Raw genomic sequence first — 23,467 nt, 5'->3', positions numbered from 1 at the left:
TCACATCCTTTCTGGCATTTAGTGTTGTCAGTGTTCCAGATTTTGACCATTTTAATAGGTGTGTAATGATATTGTTGCTTTAATTTGCATTGCCCCAATGATATACGATGTGGAGCAACTTTTCCTATGCCTATTTGCCATCGGTATATCTCCTTAGGTGAGGTGTCTCTTAAGGTCTCTGGCCCATATTTTAATCAGCTTGTTTGTTTTCTTATTGTTGAGCTTTAGTGTTCTTTGTAGATTTTGGATAACTGTCCTTTTACAGATGTGTCTTTTGCAAAGATTTTCTTTCAGTCTGTGGCTTATCTTCACTCCCAATATTTTAAGACCAATGACTTTGTAGTAAAAGGAAACCTACAGTCTGAAGTGCCAACTTCGTAGAGAACCTTTCTTAGATGCTGTGAAGGGAAAGGTGGAAGGCTATATGTTGATTCCTATCTCAGTCTAGCTTGAAGGAAAATGCATATTAACATGAAAAGAAAAGTAGAGAGCAATTGTGGTGTTTAATTCTGTGTCCAGTGCCATTGGCTATTAAGAGTTCACAGTGGAGGGAAAGATTGAAGTTGACCGAGGTAGAAGTGGGAATCTTTGTGGAAATTGAACTTAATCTGATTGGCCTTGAAAGCTAGTTAGTTCTTCAACAGTGATATAGGGGAGAAATGACACTCCATCTGAGAAACGTAATTCAGAGTTACAAAACTTTCAGTTTATATCATAGAAGAAAAACCTTTGATTATGCTCTAGATTTAGATCCTGAATATTCTCAGATCTGTGATGGATTTTCTTTACCTTGAGTGAATAGGACTATAAATCTTTCGTGGTTCCAAGTGATACTGTCAGTAGCAGATGGCTGGCTTCTGTGTCTCACATCATATCTAAAAAGAATAGATTAGCCCAGCATATTTGCATCCAGATAAGTGTATTATAACACTTTTTAAATATTGCACATTGCCATTTAAAAAGCATATATAGTATATTTTTCAAACTTACAGAATATTTGCTTTATATTTGATTAGGTAATTCCACCTTGTTAATGATCTGAACTATAAAAATATGCCTTTTTTCACTTTTAATGTCAGTGACCTATTCTAGTTTTGTTATCCCTCCTCTGATTATAATAATATATTAGGGCAATCCTCAAAGCATGCAACACATATGTTATCATTGCATGGAGGCATTTTTGAACGCTGATGATTTAAAATTTCCCATTGTAAATGCTTTCAAAAGCATTTGACTGTGTTGATAGATTTGAAGATAGCTGCTGTTGTTTACAGAATTATTTTCTATTTAGCTGGGGCCACCTAGGTATCTAAGTCATCATATGTGAAATTTGGTTCATTAATTTGACCTTGTAATGATCGATTTCTGTACTAGTCCATGCTCCATTGCAAATGATCTAAATTCAGATTTAAGCAAAAATATAAAGCGGGGGGACGGAGAGGACATAGTATCACACAGCTGAAAGGTCCATGGGTTAATTTAATTTCAGGCACAGTTGAATCTAGATGCTCAAATGATGTTATCAGGTCTATTTCTATTCTGCTTAGCTCTGCTGGATTCAACTTGATTTTAGTTACATGCACACTTTCTTCACTTGGAGGTGAAGTCAAGGCACTCATGCCTAGGGGAGAGACGGTTGTTGCCCATAGGATTGACACTTTGACCTGGCAAAGCAGGGGCTGATTCTGAAAGGAACAGGTGCTGGGCTAACAAACAAGCAAAAGCTACCACAGCAGGACCAATGGTTGGTCTTGGACACAATTACCAACGTTTGTGAAAATTGTCTTGGTTGGCATTCGTCTTCTTTTGTACATTACAAAGCACTAAGCTTAACAAATGGCTAGGAGGAAACCTAGTTGCTTTTTTCTAAACCAAAATCAGATGCCATCTTTCGACTCATAGACAAATTATAAACTGATTTTAAAGCATGTTTTCCTAGCAGTCCTAGTATCAGTATTTTCTGTAGTCCTTGTTGGGCAAATCAATTAAATATACCTACCCCTCAGTTTCCTTATCTCTTTCAAGAATACTAATGCAGTTAGACTGACTAAGCTCTGAGGTCACTTCTATTTCAAGGAATATGTGATTCAGTGATTCTTTTACAAAACTGATTGCAGGTTGGGGTTTTTTTTGGAATATGTATAGTGAATGGAAACAGTAATTGCTCTCAAAAAGCTAAACTCAATAAATCTTTCTGCAGTTATGGAAATGTACTATGTGGCTATTAAGCACTTGAAATGTGACTGATATGACTGAGAAAATGAATTTTTAATTTGATTTCATTTAAGCTAATTTTGATTTAAATTAAAATAGCCACTGCTCTAGAATTATCAACTTATTTAAACCAGATTTTTGAGAAATGATTGACATTAAAAATAAAACAAAATTTATAAGCTTGTGCAAGGAATTTCAAAGCAGCAATTTCCCATTTTCTTTTCAGTCCCCTGCACATAGCTATTCAAGCTACGACTCGGGCAAAAATGAGAGTGTAGACCGAGGTGCTGAGGACCTGTCCCTAAACAGGGGAGATGAGGATGAAGATGACCACGATGACCACGAAGATTCTGAGAAAGTTAACGAGACAGATGGCGTTGAGGCCGAACGGCTGAAAGCTTTTAATGTGAGTCCTGCCACCCTACCATTATGGCTGAATTTTTACCACTTCACTTTCATGTTGTTGCCTGTTGGTAACTGTGGCTATTTTAGAGACATGTTTGTTTAATTTACAGAAGGATTTAAAAAGTACATGAAACACTCTTAGCCAACCAGACACCAGAATTGCTGTGTTTTGTTTAGAATTTTAAAGCCAAATGTGAGCTGAAAACTGCACTTGTGCTGTGTGAGTATGCATGTTTACCTAGCGGATGAAGGGGGCCTCAGCTTATCCCTCGGAAGCGTCTGCCCGTCATCCGTTATTTTGTTTGCTTTCCCAGCTTATCTAATTATGCATGAAAAAAGAGTCAATTGTTTGTTTTCCGAGATTAGTATACTGCCCAGTGTAGCAATATATACAGTCGTATTATTAATAGAGAATTTTATGGGGTGCTTAATCGTCACAGTCTACTGTTATTTCTTGATTTTTTTCTACGCAATAGTCTATACTTTTCTGTCTGTCTGTCTGTCTGCCTTTCTCTCTCTCTTTCTCTCTCTGTTTTTTAACCCAACCATTTAGAAAGTCTGTAAAGGGTGTTTGCTTAAAATTTCTGGCTTTCCATTGCAAAGTTCTCCAGTGCATAAACCAGACAAGAGTATTTTCCTATCAGTAATCAAGACAGGAAGCTAGGAACAGAAGAGAGCAGCCCTCCAAACCCTTCTCCTCTGTCTCCCTCTTGCCAACAGATGTTTGTCAGGCTGTTTGTAGATGAAAACTTGGACCGAATGGTCCCAATCTCTAAGCAGCCCAAAGAAAAGATCCAGGCTATCATTGACTCATGCAGGCGACAATTCCCTGAGTATCAAGAGCGTGCCCGAAAACGCATACGTACTTACCTCAAGTCCTGCAGGCGGATGAAAAGAAGTGGTTTTGAGATGGTGAGTTTTGAATTAAAACACAGCCCTAGATTCCATCCAAATCCCACATGTAACCATGACACAATTTTTTTTTTCATCTTAGTGTCTTTTTAATTTTTTCCATAACGTCAGGTCCAAGGGGTTTTTGTTTGCTTGTTTGTTTTTTCTCCTTTTCATCTTCCTGAAGTATTTATCCCCTTTGTTGATTCAGTAAGACATACCTTGTGAGACCAGTGCTCACAAGCCTAGGTACCATGTCCTAGGAAATGAGGCTCATGTGAGTGAACACCAGTGAGAGCCAGCGTCTCATTCTTGTGTGTTTCCTTTCTGTTACTGCCAAAGCAGATCTAAGGTTATTCAAGTCTTGAACTGAAGCACCAGTGGTTGCTTTAGACGGCCTGTGAGAATGGCTTTCTCTGGAACAAAAGGAAATGGATGGATCCATCTAAGTAATACTATTTTCATACCAACAGTTAACAAATAGCAGGCCTTGAAAATAAAGGTCAGGGAATGAAAATCCTTATGTGAAAAATAAGGCTTCTGTGTACTCGGTATATTTGTGTGCTTGTCTTGTGAATGGTTAACATGAGCGTTTAGATTCAGCTGGGCTTTTTATAGATGGATGATATTATGCCAGTGTTAGATATTTACGGGCAGAAATTAGATATCAGTGTTATTTGACCTTTATTCTATCTCACCTTGATGGAATTGTTATACCTAGAAGTAGTTTTTACAATGTGTTCTAAAAATTTCTTTATATTTTTATGTATTTGAGTGGACATGTATTAGAAATTAAAAGCCAAGACTCTTCGTGCTTGTGATCAGTGCCTCCAATTTATTAGGTGTGATGGGACAGGAGTTGGTATAGATATAGGAGAGGTTTCAGAGTATGCCAGTAGGAGAAGTAGTTTTCCAGATATAAATGAAATGAATAACAAGTAATAACTCCTGTATTATCTATTTTTCTACAATGGCTTATAAAAATATCTTTGATATTTTTAAAAGAAAAATGACTGTTCCTTATAGAGGGGCAGTCTACCAAGATGGTCACTAACACAAGGCTCGGTCCCTGGAGAGCTTGGTCTGGAGTTCTGGATCCACCAGTTTGTAGCTATGTGACCCAGGCAAGGTACTTCAACTTTCTGAGCTCAGGTCCTTCCTCTGGAAATGAGAATAATTTCTAACGTATAGTGCTGACAGGATTATATAAATTGTCATGTAAAGCTCGACAAGTCCTTTTTGACACGTAGTAACCACTCAGTAAATCTGAACTCTGAAAATATAATCAACCAAATATTATTTAATCCATCGTCTGAAAACAGCTACCCAAAATATTTGTATTATAAAGTCACAGAACACTGCATGTAAGAATTTGCTTACTTCTTAGAATAACTATATTGAAGTTGGAGTTTGTTGTGCCTAAATTACTTTAAAATAAAATAGCCTAGCTGTGCCTGATGAAATTAAATTATGACAGTTGAGGTGGTATGGTATAAGAGAGGAGAGATTGCTTGAAGAAAATACAGCCACTTCCCCCATTATTGAATTCTTTAAAAGTTATTGTCACCCAATAGGAGAAAGATGACAGACAAAAAGGATATCTAACCAGGAATAAAAGCCCAGAATCCTGGCTTTGACATCCGGCTCATCATCAAATTGGCAGTTGATGTAAAATTCCAATAGAAACTAAGTATGTCTCATTCAGTGCACAATGCACAATACATACTTTCCTCTTTCAGTAACAATAAAGATAATAATGTTATATACCAAGATTTTATTTTACCAGCATCTGGCACTACTATTTCTTCTAAATCTTTTAATATTATTTAGAGATTCTTCTCTTTGGTAAAGGTTATCTTATTTTCCATTTATTAATAATTCTTTAAAAGAAAAAAAATCATTGTCATGTAGAATTCTTAATTTCTCTAAGGTGTATTTGAGATAATCACAGGTTTTTTATTAGTTGTATTTATTTATCAAATATGAACATCTATTTGATGTAAACTTTGTGCTATGCATAGAGAAAGACAAAAAGTTAATATAAAATCAAGTAGGTTTACAAACTAATCTTGAAGGAAATAATGCTGTAAAGAAATGCTATTGTATTTCATATTTAATAAGTTTCATTTGTTCATTTTTGGTTCACTTATTCAATATATGTATAATGTGCATAACATCATGCAAAGTAATGAGAAATACAAAAGATGCCTGACTTGTTAATTAAGAAAATTTAACATGTTCCCTGATCATCCTGATTCTTTGAGGTTACAAGTTGTGGGAAGTGAAGTGCTTAAGTAATAATATAAGGCCTAATATAAATAAATGTTAAATGAACAACACAGATGAAAATTGATATTGTAGTTTAGCCCATTTTTTAAAAATACATTGCTCAGTAATGCACTATTGGAATGAAAATTAAATTTGCCATCTAGTTAACACTTGGAATTTTGATTGGCTTTATGTATCACTTCATTGTCATGGAGCATGTCATCATTTTGAACGCTCATCCTTACCTGGAACAAATAGGAAAAGGCATGACTAGGGCAGATAGTAATTATAACTAAATATTGTACGTTAATATTTTTTTGCCTTCATAATTTTAAATTTTAATATAAGATAATATCCACGGTTCTTAAAAATTGAAACATTAAAAAATATTTTCTTATATTGTTTTTGCTGTAGGTAGACATGAAGAAAATGTATCATTTTTAATATATGATTATCTTTACATGCAAATTATTTTGTAGTACTTAGTAAGTCAACAAAGCAACCTAAAGAAATTTTTAATATATTTGTAAAGTAGAATTGGAGGAGTATTTGATAGGGGACTCCGTATTATAAAATGAAAGTGGCATTCAGCAAGCTTAGCTCATCCAGTTACTTAGGCTTTCTAAGCCAGTAGACTCTTTAAGTAAAGCAAAACACAAAATATTGAATTATATGTTCCCTACTGACTTTGATTAAGAAATTCAAAGAGATATTCCCATAGAAGTGGTTTATCACAACTTATATTAGTATTATACTTGAGAATCTTGACATTCACTCTAATTTTCTGCTGCTAGTACAAAATCTATTCATGTTTAATTAGTCTACACTATCCCTTAAGAATTTACAACAATTCTTCAAGTACCAAAGTACTTTTCAGTGACTTCACTCAATGCATACAAATATTAGAGTATATATTTATGCATTCTTAGTTCACTGAAATTATTAAGACCCCAAAGGTCTTAATTGCTGAAGTAGCCGAAATGTCTATGTCATTGCTCCAAACAGTCTCTATAATGCATGAAGTTAAATAACCATATTATGATACTTTTCTATGCACTTTCACTAACTCGGTGTTCCCAATCATCTCAAATCATAAATTCTTCAGTGTTGAATAGAAAAGGATATGTTTTATGAAAAGTAAATCCAATAAGTTTGATACAGAGTATTGTCTTAGTTTTCATTAGATTTTAAGAACCAATGAGTTAAGCAGCCCTTATATTAATCCTTAGACAAATATATCAAATCATTATTGATTCTGTTATACAGCTTTGACTCTCAAATTACTTCAGCTAATTTTCTGAAGAATATTTGTTGATTGTTTCAGAAAAGAAATGTATTTCTCCAAGGTGTCCTGATCTTAAATTCAAGAACACCTATAATAGATAAAGCCATAAAAGGAAAGCTTTATAAACAAGGTGAGGTTACCCCATACCTAAGTATTATTTGTGTTATGTGATATGATTTCTCTTTTTATTTTCTGAGTTTGCATTGTTTAGAGACTCTTTCACCGTGCTGCATATATTTAGATGTATTTTTATAGAACTCAAATGAAAATATTTGGGGGAGATAGTCTAAGAGACTTTCAGTCCATCCTTCCTCCTGTATCTCATATCTTGACACTATATCAAGTTAGATCAAGTGGCTTGGATATTTGAATTCAATAAACTCAGCCACTTGAAAAATTACCTATTAATTTGCTTTTTAATATTATTTATTTGACTATATTTGTTTGAAGAATTAAATCTCATGCTATTTTTTGTAAAATTTTTCCAGGGACATTGTCCACTAGGCTTCTTAATGTGCATTATAAATGATCTCATTTCAGAACCCTCTTTTAGCATGTAATGAAAAAAAATGTGTTTCTTCTGCAGAAATAGAGTGCTTTTATGTTTTCTCATCATTAACTTACTACGTTCACTTTTGTGCCTGTCAGGAAGTTTAGAGCCAAAAAACTTTCGAAGGTCCCAATTATCTGTTTTTTTAATTTGTTTTAGCTTACATATTTCCTTGGTAGCTCTGATATCTATTTGGGAGAAAAAGAGATATAAATTTAAAAGCAAATGTGCAAATAATCTAATTAATTACAGAAACACCATACTTTCAGACCACCTTCTAAGTTCTTTATTCATAGTATTTCTTTTTAATTACAGCCTATAATACCCTCCTCGGTAATTTTGATATCTGACCTTCTTATTTCACAGTTCTTTCATTAGAAAATCGATATTTAATGTTTAGGAAATGGTACATTTTTGAGGGAATTTGACTACTCAACATCCTTTGCCTCTACTTGTCTGATGCAGACTAAAGTAGAGAGATCAGAATTCATCTTCAATTCACAACTTTCATAGATATCATAGGCATTGCAAAAGCTACAGTGACACTATTCATTCTTTAGCAAATAGAGCTTTTATAAAAAATGAATTAAAGTGCTTCTTTAAACTAAAAATTTGATCGGAAATATACTGAGCCCTTCGTACAAGATCTTGGTTTAAAACTTTATACCTGCGCGACCATTATTATTCACAATATTCTTCATGCATCGTGAGCACAACTGTACAGGTTTCTCTCTTTGGGACCAGTTAACTTAATTGATGCTAATTAGTTTGAATTCCCCACCTGCTATTTGTACCAATTTTTGCCCTCTCTTTTATAAATGTCATTTACCATCCCCCAGGATACTTTCATACCATCCTCTAAGTTCTTTATTCATAGTATTTCTTTTTAATTACATCCTATAATACCTTTCTTAATAATTTTGATAGCTAATCTTCTGCACTCACAGTTCGTTAGCTTTCTCAGCTTCAGAGATCTGTATCACTCTAGCCTTTATTAGCATGGATATTCCTTAGTCTTTACTTTCACTCAAAGAGCCCGCACAAGCTATATTAAAATTTTTCACAATCATCTACAAGTTTTCAAGTATCCCCTGCTGCCTTTACAGAGGAAGTGTCCTGGTCTTATTGCTCTAGATAACGCTGCACTTCTGCTCCCTATCATTTCACCTCCTTTAGAACATGGCTTCTTTGACCATTCCCATGGTCATATTTTCAGTTTTCCCTTTTCACTGAGCTTTCCCTTTTCTTCTCTTCTGCCTTATAAAAAGTGTCCAAATTCAAAAAAAAATAATCTTATAACTTCTATAATCTTTCTTTGAGGACTCAGTGAGTCCATCTTTCTTTGCCATGTTTCCTGAAATATTTTATACTCACAGATTACACCTGTTACCACCAACTCCCACCAAGTCCCTTAAATTCAGGCTCTGGTTCTTACCACTATATTGAATTAGTTCTTATGAAGATCACATGACTACCTTTGCACCAAATCCAAAAATTGCATCCTCAACTATAAATCACCCCGTTTTCTTAAGACTCTATTTTCTATTTCTATTCATGTACCTTTTTCTTGATTTGGGGCACTTCTTAAGATTCTGTGCTTGGCCATGTACCGCATATTACCCTCTCCACAGCTGCAGAAGTCTACCCCTGTATACAGTACTCTACTCTCAAAGTAAATCCCACTCATATACAAAGCCTTGGTATTTCATTCCACATTCTAGTCAGATGCTAGGCAAACGTGTTGTTATATCCTCACTGAATTCTCTGTATTCTCTATCACCCATTCTCTCCACTGATCTTCCACCTCATCTACCAAATCAACAGTAAATTCCTCTTGACCTATCTATTTCCAGCAATCTCACCACTGTTGTCATGTACACCAGTGTTCATAAACTTGGAATGAGATTTGACTCTCTTTATACTTTTGACTTGCATTCTACCACTGGCTAAATTCTGTTTATTCTTCCTTTGCTGTCTTTCCCAAATCAGTCCCATAATTTTGAATTTTATCAGGTATCATTTTAGTTCTAACCTTTCAAATCTCATACCTATACTCTTGCATAATCCTTCTAACTCAACTACCTACTTCCATCTTATACTACCCTCTAATTCATAAGCAGAGACAGAACTAGGATTTGCACCTGAAAATTATGAAATTTGGGATCTTTTTTCAAAAGAAAAGTAATTAAAATTATGAGCACAAAATTAGGTAGAAGGATGAATATTTATCTGCAGTTAGAAAAAAGCCACACATAATAAATTTTTTAAAAAAGGGAAATCTTGGAGATTCAAATCTTTTTCTTCAGAAAAAGAAGAAATACTAGAATACTTACAACATCCAGAAACTCCAGTAGTCCTAACCAGCTGAAGAACCCTGGTGCCTGGACTTCATTGACTTATGATAAATCTGCCTTTGCTCCTGGAGTAGTCTTCCTCAATTCTGGCTTTGATACTGTCAAACTTATGTCATCTCAGGACAAATTCTAAATTCTTACTATAGTATGTTACAGTATGCCCTTTTGAAACTGAGACACCTAGTTTCAATTCCTGTACAATTTTATGTGATGTTTCTAAGTCTCCATTTTTCTAAAGGAGAGGGCTCTTGAGGTATTACATGTGATAATGTAAATAAAATCTTTAGCATATAATTTGGCCCCTTTCTACCCTTTCTTCTAATATGCTCAATTATTTCCTTTAATGTCTCAGTTATCACAGGGACCTACTACTCTTTCTCTAAGTGTGTGCTCTCTTGGTTCACTGATTTTTCCTGACTCAGGGTTCATGGGTACTATTCTCTCTTTATTTACCAAATTATTTTATTTACTAAAATTGAAGAGTAACTAAAGTGTAAAGAATACAACCATCATTGCTTTCAGAGTTACTCATCAATGGATCTTTTAGTTTAAGCAAAATGTTGACCTGAGTCTCATGGAATACCCCCTCACGCACCCCACTCACCTTCCCTCTACAAATACATACAAACCCTGAGTAAAATATAACAATTTTTAAATACCTATATAAGCTCAAAAGAAAGAAAAGGACATTCCCAGGCCTTGAAATTAATAGAAAACTCATAGCCAGAATTGTAAACCCTTAACTTGATAGGGTAACAGAGTAGGAAGATAGAAAAAGTGAATTTAAGCCCAAACAGATCAGGGCTGGGATTTGAATGCCAATTCAAGCTCAGGAGATGTGGATTTGGGTTTGTGACTAGGCAGGAACATGAACTGAGAACTGTATAACAAGCTGGGACCCTGGAAAGGACTACTCTTCCATTAAAGGAGAATTAGAAGCATCAAATTACAACTTCAAAAAATGAAATGACAGGCATTATAAACATTGAAACTAAAACCTTACTAGATGGGTTAAATAGCAGATAAGATGATTCAACCAAAGAGAAAATTGATACACTGGAACTGTGGAAATTACTCACAGAAAGAAAAAAGAGAAGTGGAATTTGATAAAGAAGTTAACTTGGGGACTAGAGTGATATAGATCTAATAGACATTCCAAAGGAGAAATTAGAATGAGGACAACATTCAAGCAAAAAAGGAGGAAGAATTTTTCAGAATTGACTAGACCATGAATACTAAGAACAGAGAAACAGACCATCCCTGAGCAGCACAAATAAAAACAAAGTCACACCTATGTACATCAAGGCAAAACTGCAGCAGACCCAAGAAATTCTTAAATGTCACCAGGAAGAAACAAGAAATTATCTAAAACAGGAAAGTAGACCGAACATAATACTTGTCCTCAAAATAGATGTCGGAAGACAATCTTCAAAATACTGAGAAAAAAGTCTTCAAAATTTTTTAGAGAAACTACTTTTAATCTACAAATCAATGCCCAGCTAAACTCTACCTCCAGAGTGAGGAAGAAAAATACTTCAGACAACTACTGAAATTACCACTGACAAGCTGTTTCTGGAAGAACTAAAATGTACTCTAAGAAAAAGGAAACAACCCAGAAGGAGACACTGGAAAATTAGCAGCATTGGTGAGCAAATCTGAAGAAAAGCTCCCTGATTTTAGTCAGTGGATCTTGGTTCTTAGCCATGTTTTATCAGCTGTTACTTGTGGACCTTGTATCTCTTGTTGTTCAGATTCCTCATGGGAAAAATGGAAACAAATAGCACTTCTATATGAAAACCAACAACACTTGAAATAACAAATATAAAAACTTCTGCATAGCATGGTACCTGGTCTCTGAGGAACAGGATAAAATGCAATCGAATCTGAAATTTCATTCCACTGCTCCCTTAACTGGGAAACCCTTGCTGTCTCAATCTGTTGAACTCCTTGGAGGACTAAATCCAATATGCCTTTATCTATTTAATCATCACTTCTAGCTAAGAGCAGCCTTAAATCTCTCTTTCTTCCATGTGCAAATTGTACTTTGTGGTACTTTTGTAGTTTTATTTTATCCTGTCTTATATTACTGTTATTTATATATGGGCCTTAGCTCCCTAATAAGAAGTTATGTTCCTTGACTACTCTGCTTCTTAACTTGTTCATTTCTGTATCATCCACTATGTCTTATACAGTACAATTAGTTGCTCGTGAAAGCTGCTCAGTCCATGTTCAATTCAATGGAACTAAAACTGTTGAATGAAGGATGAGTGAATGAGTGGACATTCATACTAATGTGTTACTTTGTAGTAAAATTAGTGGGGAGATAAGCTAGTGTTTATTGTGTGCTCTGTCTTTCACAGTATCCTGCAGTTGGCATTTCAATTTTAAAAGCTACTGATAACTGAAAATCTAGCCTAATGTATTTTAAATCTTAGGGAGTTTTTTTCCTGAAGAAGGCAATCATATAACGTTTAATTTTAACTCTCTTGAAACACTATTTTTAAAAGATTTTTATCTATTTGGTAATTAGTGTGAATATTAATTGTATGAATAGAATTTGTATATAGTTTTAGGATTCATAAGTAAACGATTAAAAGAAAAGATGTCATGATCCAAAATAATCATAAGTAAATGTAATCACTTATTTTCGGAATTAAAAGATGTTTCCTAGTGGAGATTTGAATAAGTTGTCAGTTAAAATGAAAACATGATCATTTCATTTTAGTTGAAAATTTAGTTTATCTCATCTTGATCAGATGTATATGTCAGATGACATTAGCTAAATTGAGCTTTAGCATCAACTATAAAACTTAACAATTCCCCATGTATTTGTGAAAGATCATTATTAAAGGCCAATAATGTTCTAAAATTAAGGCCAAAGCATAGACTATCAATTCATAATGAAGTACTTATAATCAAAGCCTAGATAGGGGTTAATTATCATCTTTGTTTTTAAACTCCTTTTAAATTAGTCAAGATATTTTTCTCAAGAAAACTGGAAAGTCCAAGGATTCTCACATAGCTGGGCTCAAATGTCAGGGATTTGCCACTCTCCCAATGCTTCTCTGTGTATTGGTTTAACTCTCAGTCTTGCTACCTGTTGGGAAATGTTGCCATCAGCAGCTCTAAGCTTCTTTTCTTAAAACTCCCAATCCAAGAGCAGTCTTCCAGCTCCAGGTCCCCATTTCCATGAAAGGACTTGGATTGGCCCTCTTTGGATCATATGTCCATTTCTTGGATCAGTCACTGGGAACAAAGGGATGGGCTCCCTTGATTGTCCAGGACTAAGTCATGTGGCCAGTCAGGTCAGTAAGGGACTTTGCTTATCCCACCCACCAAAACCTTTTATGACGGGGTCAAGGCAGTTGATTTGCTATTTTAGTCTGCATCCACCACGCTTATCTAAAATCTTGGATCATCAATGGTCCAGAATTCAGAACTTTTCTGATTTGGGGGACATGATAAAGTGCATATTCTGTTTATTGCATAACACTCACATTGGGGTCTGGAAAAACATCCCATGCACAAATATGTTAGTCTTTCTGCCACAAAACCTAGGAATATTCACAGAAAGAAGAAAAAAGAAAGATTCTAAATATTCTCATATCAGTTTCTTCTGCCAACTGAGTTTGCCCTAAGTTTTTGAAATATTTCAGCTTATACAATATTAGGATCTTAGAATTGCTGATATAAGGTTGTGAGTCTATAATAAACACTCTTTGTTGCATGTATATTATACCCTATGTACTAGGCATTGTACCAACTTGTAGAGTAAACTCTATGATAACAGAGACAGTATTGATTTTGTTTATCTCCGTATCTTTGGACTTGGCTCAGTTCCTGACATATAGAAAGTGCTCATTAAGTATATTTGTTGAATAAACTAGTAAAGATATCAGTGACTTTATGTACCTTACTTCATAGAATTCTAACAACTGCCCCCCGATATAGAGATTATTTTTTCTATTCATAGCTTATTGACTGAACCTCAGTTTTGTCATTTATAAAAATATAAATAATGATACTCGGCAGAATGAGTGAGGCTCAGAGAGATTATATAGCAAAAGCAGTCAGGCAGATTGCAAGGACCTGATTGCATAATAATATCCAGGTCTGTCTGACTTAGTTGCTAAACTGTTACTTGAGTCCACTGATGTCGGCAAATGAAGCTACCTGGTCAGAAGAAGGGATCCCTTAGGAGCTGCATCTTTTTACACTGTAACAGTTATGTGTTCAGGCATGGGTATACCATTTTGGGGTGACAGGATATCATCCAAGCTGCAGAATTTTCAAATTATGTATTTTATAAAGTAACAAGTTTAGCAGAAATCATCTTAGTTTAAAACTCTACCTAAATTCTGACTACCGAATTATTTGCTTTAATTATTTTAAAAGAGCTCATTCTACTTAAAATCTCAGGTTGATGTCACCGTTGCTCCCAGTCTGGCTTGTCTAATACTTGATTAAGCTGTGCTTGAACACTGGAGTCGAGAGCATTGCCGCAGTAACCCATGAGCAGAGCTTATATTCTCGATTTCTTTTTACTTTTTATAATTGCAAACAAAAACCAAAAAACAAAAACCCTACAGCATCCTAAGGGTACAGCAGAAGTTCAGAGGACTCTAACATTGTTTAGTTTTAAGACCAAAAAATGGAATAGTTTGTTGGTGTGGTAGTAGGTTTTAAATGCCTATATAAGGAAAGACACATTTACACTGTGCCAACAGCAATCATATCTTAAGTCCCCAATTAAAATGTGACTTTTTAAACTCCAAAACCCCATGTGACCGTTTAGCCATCTGTTTAATGAAACAACCACCATTGATTTGGACATAGATGATTATTACAATAAGAACAGTGCTAGGGAAAGATCAACTCGTCCCAGTTGAGTATGACAGTTAATTATGAAGAGATACTTAGTGAAGGCTACTTAGCATTATCTCATATCCAGGAAAGAAATAGGTAACAAATCTCAATCTAGGTATAGATCATGTAGAATATGTGATTATACACATTTTTGAATAATTATTTTTTAAATATCTAAGATATATACTAAATAGTAGATTTACTGAGCTATACTCAACTGGAAGGAGTAGTGTTGTTTTCCATAAATTATCTATTCAACTCTTTGCATTTGACGTTTTGGTGAAATATTATTTCAAGTTATTACAGTGGAAGCTTTTGTGTTTTATGGCCACCCTTACTGGTGTAACAAGGAATCTTCAGCATTTATCCCTGGTGGAACCCATGACAACAGCCCTTAACACACTGCCAGGAAAACACTAAAGAGATGATTTTAGACAACTCTCCACTAGTAAATGTCACGAAGGAAAGGGGAGTCCCCATGAATTCTGAGAACTCATAAATAATAGTTTTAAATTTCTGTATGATAACACTGCTTTTATAAGGAGCAAAACTGATTAATTTCCTTCTCACTCTCTTGGTCTAAATACTTTTGAGTTGTGAAATAGATAATAGCCACACCACGGAGGAAAAATAAGCAAAAGACTTTCATATTTAGTATCATATAACCGGGCATAGCATAATTGAGCTCTGTGTGTATTGACGAGCATCGGCATTTATTACTGGCTCATCAATGTTAGAATCAAGGGGATTTCTACCAGGATTGCCTCACAGGAGAGAAAGAACTTCTCTGCCTGGCTCCTCATTCTCGTTCTGGGCATGAAACTCAGCTTTATTATGTTTCATGTACAGTAATTGCTTGGCACTTCTGGTCGCTCCAACGTGAAAATCTTGTGAATTTAGATTGCATCAGTTTAGAACATGTGATGGAATTTAGATAAGTTCCATTTTATCATGCCATTAATGAAGAAGAGTTTTAAAGAATTAATAGGAAGCTGTTTTAGGAGGATTTTGATGACTTTAAGAGAAGAATTTTAGGAAGACCCTAATATATTCTTCATTTCAATGCATAATGGAGTTAGCTGTACATGGACTCCTCTGGAGGAATGTGTAGTGTTTAAGAGCTCTAGCTTTCTTTAAGCTCACTGAGGCCTTCATTGTAAGATGACAATAAACTTTACTAGGGATTATTAGTCCCAGTTTATCATCAGACTTAAAGATGAATTCAGGTGTTTCCACATCATAGCTGTGTGATCTTGGGCAAGTTATATAAGACTTTAATTTGGGTTTCTTTAAAATGGGTGATATAAGTACTTTTTCTCAAGGGTTGTTTGGAAGAAATTAGATAATGAATCAAAGATTTTTGTATTAATGCTTCCACATCTAAGCACTCAATATGAGTTAGGTATTATTAACATTTATCTTAAGATTAATTTAGAATGAATAGTACTGGTTTTCTCCTTGGAGGTACATATTTTATCATGTATTTAGGATATTGTAAATTCCTTGAAAAACACATATGTATCTATTAAACTGTAATATAGATTTTATTCATTCATTCTGCCCTTCTCTCCAATGAGCTTGAGTCAGTTATAATTGTGATACAGACATGTAAAGGACTAACTTTGGTCTGCTTATTTTTAGTTGAGCCAACATTTTATATATAAGGATTTTTCCTAAAATATTTTATGTTATTAATAATAAATTTTGTAAAAGTACTAAGTATACAACAGAATTTAGGAGAGTGGAAGAGTTGAGAATTGGGAGACATGAGACTTGGCTTCTATTTCTAGCTCAGTTTGTCCTTAGGCAAAAGAGTTTCTTCAAGCTTTAAGGAAGAAATTTGTACTGAATTATTTCTATGGCCATTTACAGTTATCTGATTATGATTCTACAGTAAACTCAGAAAAACTCTATTTTCAAAATTATATTGTTTAACTTCTGGCCATGTCTAATCACGTATCTTTGCTTCTACTGTTTTTTTTTTCACTTAATAGGAAAGAGTACATGATTGCTTTATCTTGAAGTTGACTTTTTTTCCCAAAATCTTGAAATAATGAGGTTACCCAGTGACCTTAAAAAAATATCTAGTTCCACTCAGCTGGGACATTATTCTAGTTTCTGAGAAGACCAATTAAATATATCTGGGAAAAACCCAACTCTATCATTTTCTCCATAAAGGAAAGTATATAAATTATTACACACAGTAACTTATACTGTTCTAGTAGAAGTCATTTCCCATTTTGTTTTTAAATATTAAAAAAGAATTTGAAAGGAAATGCTACCAAATCATTTTAATTAAAGAGATATTTTACCTTGTATTCTCTCTGTTCAACAAACTATTAGGTGTTTAAGGAATGTCTGTGTTTATTACCACAATTTAGTCAGCTTAATGAACCTCCATAGCCTTACATATTCCTAATTTTGAATAGAGGTACCAGGTAAAGAGAAAAAATAAAAGGAATGAAGAACAGAAATAGGTCTCTGAACTTCATGTGCCTATCAGTAATTGGATGAGGAAAATAGAGACTGCTGAGATTTTATTTAGCTTCTGTTAATTCAGTCCCTAGAACTAAATGAAGTGTCCTAAGATGTAGTTTATAAAGGTGTGAACTCTCACTTCTATTTGAATAATGCTAGCTACAATGAAATAAATGATTTTTGTATAATGGAATGTTCTTATTCCCATTTTTCCTATAACACTGTTGCCTCAAAACATAATTCAGTTGAGAAGAACAACATTGTGTAGCCAATTCCCATGGGGTTTAGAGTATAATTTTGAGCCATGTTATGGCCATCTTTTAATGAAACACTGATTTTTGTAGCTTCGTATATTTTCAGTTCTGAGCTAGACTATCTTATCCATATTCAATGAAGTACAGAATGAAATGAAGCAATATGCATTTTGAAATTACATATACACCTTTATGACAATTTAAATATTTTTTAATGTTTACCTCATTTGACCCTCTCTGTTCCCAACACACAGTCCTGGCTTTATAATTTCCTTCTCAAAACTATTCTTCCTGCTACCTCAGAGGGCCTCTTTCTTTTCTTTCTTTTGCAAAAATGACATTCCAAATATCCTAATGCTTTATTGTCAAAGTTGTCTAGCTATCATTTCCATCATCTCACAGGGTTAGCAGGTGGAGACTGCACCCTACACCCTTCCTACCTTTTGCCTACAGAGGCTACTTTGGAGGTGGAAACATGGGGGAGTAGGGTGAGGTGGCAGCAGAAATTTCTTCCTAGTTCAAATAAAGTCAAAGCTTGGTCTCTTTCTGCACTGAACAAATTCTACTGAAGAGTAGCTATTAAAACACTGTGGTCTGAATTGAGCTGTTCTAGAATATTGTTTGAGATAGAAATGTTGTGGTTCAGTGTGCTAATGCACATCATACATGCCAGAGTTAGCAAAATGAATCAAGTACAATAAAGGCATGCTCACATTCATTTACAGAAATTAATTAAAAGATCTCTATTAGTTGGGAGGCCTCTAAGAAATATGTATGGCATCCATACATATTTTGGACTGAGGCTTTGAAAACCCTAAGATGGCATACCATCATATATGCTAGATTGCTAAAAGATGCTTATTTTGTCATTTCATATTCTGCTATCTCATCTCGTTTAATTTTTATGTTACTTATCTATCATTTGCTTATCATAATTTTTTAGAAAACTGTCTGGTATCATTAAGTGCTTCATCTTTCAGTTAGATAATTTTTCATGTAATTATGGGAAAAAATGGAAAACTTTTCTGATTATCACAAATGATATGGAGAATCACAAACAATTTGTAGTTAATTAGGAGCTTGGTCAGGAGGTTAATGAATTTCTACATGGGCTACACAGACGATGGATATCCAACATGTACCTGTTAGACTAATAATATTGACACATATTTTATAAATAAAACAAAGCATGTAGGCACACATGCACATCTCACATCTAGAACACTGAATTTTTGTTATAGCAAAATTGTTCTAGGACTGAATTTTCAGTTTGTTTTTGAGCTAAAGTAAGGTGTTTTTTATAAGAATTTTAATCACATCAATTGTGTCACAACTTAGACTGTAAATAGTCATAATATTTCATATTAAGATTGTTTGACGTGGTCTGAGTGTCTGTCAGTTTTTCCAACTGTTTCGGCCCTGTCACTTGTTTTTGTTTTGTTTTGTTGTGCGTTGTCGTATGTTATAAGAGAATTAAAGGACTTGTTTTATTTGCAAAACCCAGTCAGCAATTTTACCACTGCCTGTTCAAACTCCAGCTTAATGGCCCAGACTAAACACTTGTGACAAAGGAGCTGTGGGAATGGATGATGGATCTGTAGCAACTCTAGCTTTAACCTCTAACTAGCTTTCATTATTCATCTTTGCAATTTCCATTTCCTCTTTCTACTGAAATCAGTTGAGTTGAAATACATGGATACTCCTACACATCCTATGAGATCTTCTGAGCATAGCATTGGACTGTTAATGATACTGTTAATAATTTTTTCATGTTTTTTTCTCTCTTTTTTTTTTAGTCTCGACCTATTCCTTCCCACCTTACTTCAGCAGTTGCAGAGAGTATCTTGGCTTCAGCCTGTGAGAGTGAGAGTAGAAATGCCGCCAAGAGGATGCGTCTGGATAGACAACAGGTACTGAGGAGTCTTGGGGTCTGGTGACCACCAGCTATAGCAAATATGGTTAAGTTAATCTGATTTATGGAGAAGAGCAGAATCTCTGGAATGGATTTAAAGTCCACAGAGATATCGTTTTTCTGTCTTTGTGATATGAATTTAAACTTGAAAAAGGCATGTCCGTGAGATCAGTGGAGACGCAATGACAAAAATGTTCTGCGATGAAAAATGGGCAATTGTAAAATTAATGAGTTAAAATTCTGTTTAGTATCCAATTTGAAGGCTAATGACTTATTTAAATAAGAGGCTCTAAATGATCATTTACAATAGTTTTGTAAGTTCACCTGATCGTTTATGATAATGACCTGATTATGGTCTTTTTGAATGAAAATGAACCTCTCTTAATTTCCTCTGGTCCATTGCCAAATATCAATAGATTATGCTAGGTATGGGGAAAACACAACATAACCTTGAAGACCAGAAAGCCGTAAAATGGGGGTATAAAATAAGGAAAATCTATGTCCTGGGCTTACCTTCACATTAACAAATCATTTACTGTATAACCATTAAGTATCATCTTTCTACATCTCTTTTCTAAGGCTGTATATCCATGTGATGTAGATGTGTGTATTTGTTGTGCGTTGTTCACTGATGTTTCACTTAGTTTTTCCCCTCGTTTATCTCCATCTGTGTGTCTCCCCCTCTCATGTCTGGAATGTTTTTGTTTCCTTTTTCTCTCTAGCCCTGTTTCTTAATTACCCATAATAAAGAACTCAATTTTAATATATAATTTTAGGTGTTATACATAAAGTATGCCATGTTCTGACTTTTAAATTATTTTTACAACAAATGATCTGGGTGCTTCATATTTCTAACTGAGGCTGGGATACGGAGACTAAATTGTCAGCCCAATTTTGTTTTTCCTGTGAGACAACGAGCTTCAAAGAAAATGGAAAAAAAAAGTTTTTACATTCCAGGCTTACAATATTTTAAGTGTTTTAGAATGGCATTATTTTTTAATTGTATGTATTTATACTTAATATAACATGTGCCAATAATTCTATACAATGCAAAAGATGAAGCCTTAGGTTAAATAAAAAATACGGTATTAGCCTCAGATAAAATATGTATATGAAAATGCTGATTTGGAATTTGCTAAGCATTCTCATTGCCAAACATATTTATTCACTTATACATGCCCTCAGTTGAGACTTTGTCATTATTATTATTTTTTAGGGTCTTTTTTAAAATTTTATTTATTTAATTTATTTATTTTTGGCTGCATTGGGTCTTCGTTGCTGCGTGCGGGCTTTCTCCAGTTGCCAGGAGCGGGGGCTACTCTTGCGGTGTGCGGACTTCTCATTGCGGTGGCTTCTCTTGGTTGCAGAGCACGGGCTCTAGGCGCACGAGCTTCAGAGTTGTGGCATGCGGGCTCAGTAGTTGTGGCTTGCGGGCTCTAGAGCGCAGGCTCAGTAGTTGTGGCACGGGCTTAGTTGCTCCGCGGCATGTGGGATCTTCCCGGACCAGGGATCGAACCCCTGTCCCCTGCATTGGCAGGCGGGTTCTTAACCACTGTGCCACCAGGGAAGCCCGAGACTTTTGTCATTATTATATCTCTAAACTTTATCTTGCTTAAAATAAGTTACAGGCCAATATATAATACCGTATTTAGCATAGTGATTAAGATTGCATATTCTGGAGTTAAATACAACTGATTTTGATTCTCAGCTCTACCCTTACTAACTGTGTGACCTTCACGAAATTATTCCAATTCCCTGTGCCTAGTTTTCTCATATGTAAAATAACAGTAATAACAGTACTAATCTTATAGGGGTGTGTGAGAACCCTGAATGATAGATTTATGTTAGGTACTTAGCAATTTGCCTGGCACATGGTAAGCATCAAGAAAATTCAGCCTAGAAAAAGTTATTTTAATTGATGTTCTAACTTTTCTATCATTGCATTGGTATCAGTAAGACTATAAAGAAGCATTAATAGTACTATCTCAGATATAGGAGTTTTGAATTCAGACTAAGTCCATTTGAGAAAAGATCATTATTCTAGAAATCAGAATGGTAAAATTCTGGGATTGAAAGGACTCTCCTTGTTGTCAGTTTGCTACATACCTCATCCAGTCTACACTCTAGAATACCCCTGAATCATAGAATCAATCATATGTGCAGTTGTTATGAAAATTAAATGACTGATTCATGTTATGTACTGCCTACAGTCTCCTTCTACAAGATCCCCAAAGCTGGTCATTCACAATATTTTTGGTCCAATCACTTAACCACTGTTGACCTAATCTGTAAAATGGAGGGTACAAATATATAGTTATTTCTTCTTACTGTGAATTATATAGATTTCACTTGGCATGCAGCACAAAGGCTTCTACCAAGTGGATTTTACACTTTCATCAGAGCATGGAGATGTGGGAGCGGGAGCTCCCCTAATTGGATCTAAACACTCTTTGCCTAAGTAGAGACAACCAGAGTTCTTTTTGGTGTTGGCAATGGTATCATCCTTTTCTAGGCACATTCTTAACCCAACTCACAATTCTTAGAATTTTCCAGTGACTCAAAGATTCTTCATTGTGTCCCTGCCTTTCTGTTGGTGCATGAAAGTTCAGAAATGAGACAGTTAAAATCTAAATTCTGTTCAGCTGCACACATGACTACTTGCTGCCCCTGGTTAGCCATATGTAGGGCTGTAATTACATGTGTCCTTCAGAGTTTATGAAACTTGATAAATTAATTGAGCTTTATAAAGCTATGAACATGAAAGGTACTATGGATGTGTTAAATACTTTATTTCATATGTCCACCTTGCCCCAGGGTCTAGAGGAGGCAGCCTCAGCCCTGAAGCAAGTAGGCAAGGGCAGGAACCTACTGCCTCATTAGGAATCAGATGACACAGGGCTGAGGTCAATCCCCAATGCATTATAGAATATACTCAGCATTTCTTTTCTTTTCTTTTTTTTGAATAAATTTATTTATTTATTTATTTATTTTTGGCTGCTTTGGGTCTTTGTTGCTGCTCGTGGGCTTTCTCCAGTTGCGGAGAACGGAGGCTACTCTTTGTTGCGGTGCACAGGCTTCTCATTATTGGGGAGCATGGGCTCTAGGCATGCGGGCTTCAGTAGTTGCGGCTCGTGGGCTTCAGTAGTTGTGGCTTGCAGGCTCTCGAGCGCAGGCTCATTAGTTGTGGCGCGTGGGCTCAGTTGCTCCACGGCATGTGGGATCTTCTGGGACCAGGGCTCGAACCCGTGTCCCCTGCGTTAGAAGGCGGATTCTCAACCACTGTGCCACCAGGGAAGTCCCAGCATTTCTTTTCTTTTAATATGAAAATCTAGAATTTTTATGTTACCTAGGAAATCCTTTTTCACTTTGGTAATTCAAAAAGATGGGCAGAGTCAGACTTCACATTTATATTTCTATGGCATAGCTCAAATTGTCTTTATCTTTGTTATTTAGATATTATTTCACTACTATTTACTTAAAAACAAATCTATCTCAATGTTTTTGGCTACAGTTCATCTCACCAGAGAGACAGAGGCAGAAAGTGAGAAAGATTAGAACCATCCACTTGCTGGTCATTTATCTCCCATCGCTTTGTACTTGCTCTTTTTGAGGGATGACAAATATTCTATTCCTAGGCTTGCTGAAATTTCTGACTAATGTGAGGGTTCCTTTGGCTTCTTTTCTCTATTTAAGTTCTTTCAGTTAAATTAGCTTTTAGTTTTATAGAAGGGATCACGTAAAACCAATGGTCAAGGGCTTCCTCGGCAGATCCAGCCCTCATGAAGTACAATGCAGCACGAGTGTGCTGGGTGACAGTTTTTGTGGTGACTGGGACAGATCGAAAATCAATGGTAGGCTGTGATGTGACACCTTTGACTCTATTGAAAAGAACACCATAGGGGGAAAGGGGAACTGGCATGTTAGTTGCTTGTGGCGTAATAAAAGGGGAGAGAGCAGGGGAAAAAATACTGAAAACTGATATATCGCTGA

General features: G+C 35.2%; 1 protein-coding gene across 8 annotated transcripts in view; it reads left to right on the top strand.

Moving 5' to 3' along the window:
* NOL4 (nucleolar protein 4) overlaps window positions 1-23,467 on the top strand; it is a 417,003-nt gene that overhangs the window by 298,084 nt on the left and 95,452 nt on the right. For 4 of the 8 annotated variants that reach the window (XM_068562975.1, XM_068562973.1, XM_068562974.1 and 1 more), the window contains 2 exons: window positions 2,441-2,620; window positions 19,362-19,475. In XM_068562975.1, coding sequence (XP_068419076.1) covers window positions 2,441-2,620; window positions 19,362-19,475 — 294 coding nt within the window. Of the gene's footprint in view, window positions 1-2,440; window positions 2,621-3,339; window positions 3,532-19,361; window positions 19,476-23,467 lie in introns of all 8 variants that reach the window. The other 4 variants (XM_068562972.1, XM_068562971.1, XM_068562977.1 and 1 more) reach the window with 2 other exon arrangements.

Source organism: Eschrichtius robustus, chromosome 14, assembly GCF_028021215.1.
Source record: "Eschrichtius robustus isolate mEscRob2 chromosome 14, mEscRob2.pri, whole genome shotgun sequence".
Lineage (NCBI taxonomy): Eukaryota > Metazoa > Chordata > Mammalia > Artiodactyla > Eschrichtiidae > Eschrichtius > Eschrichtius robustus.
This window is presented reverse-complemented; position numbering and strand designations above follow the sequence as displayed.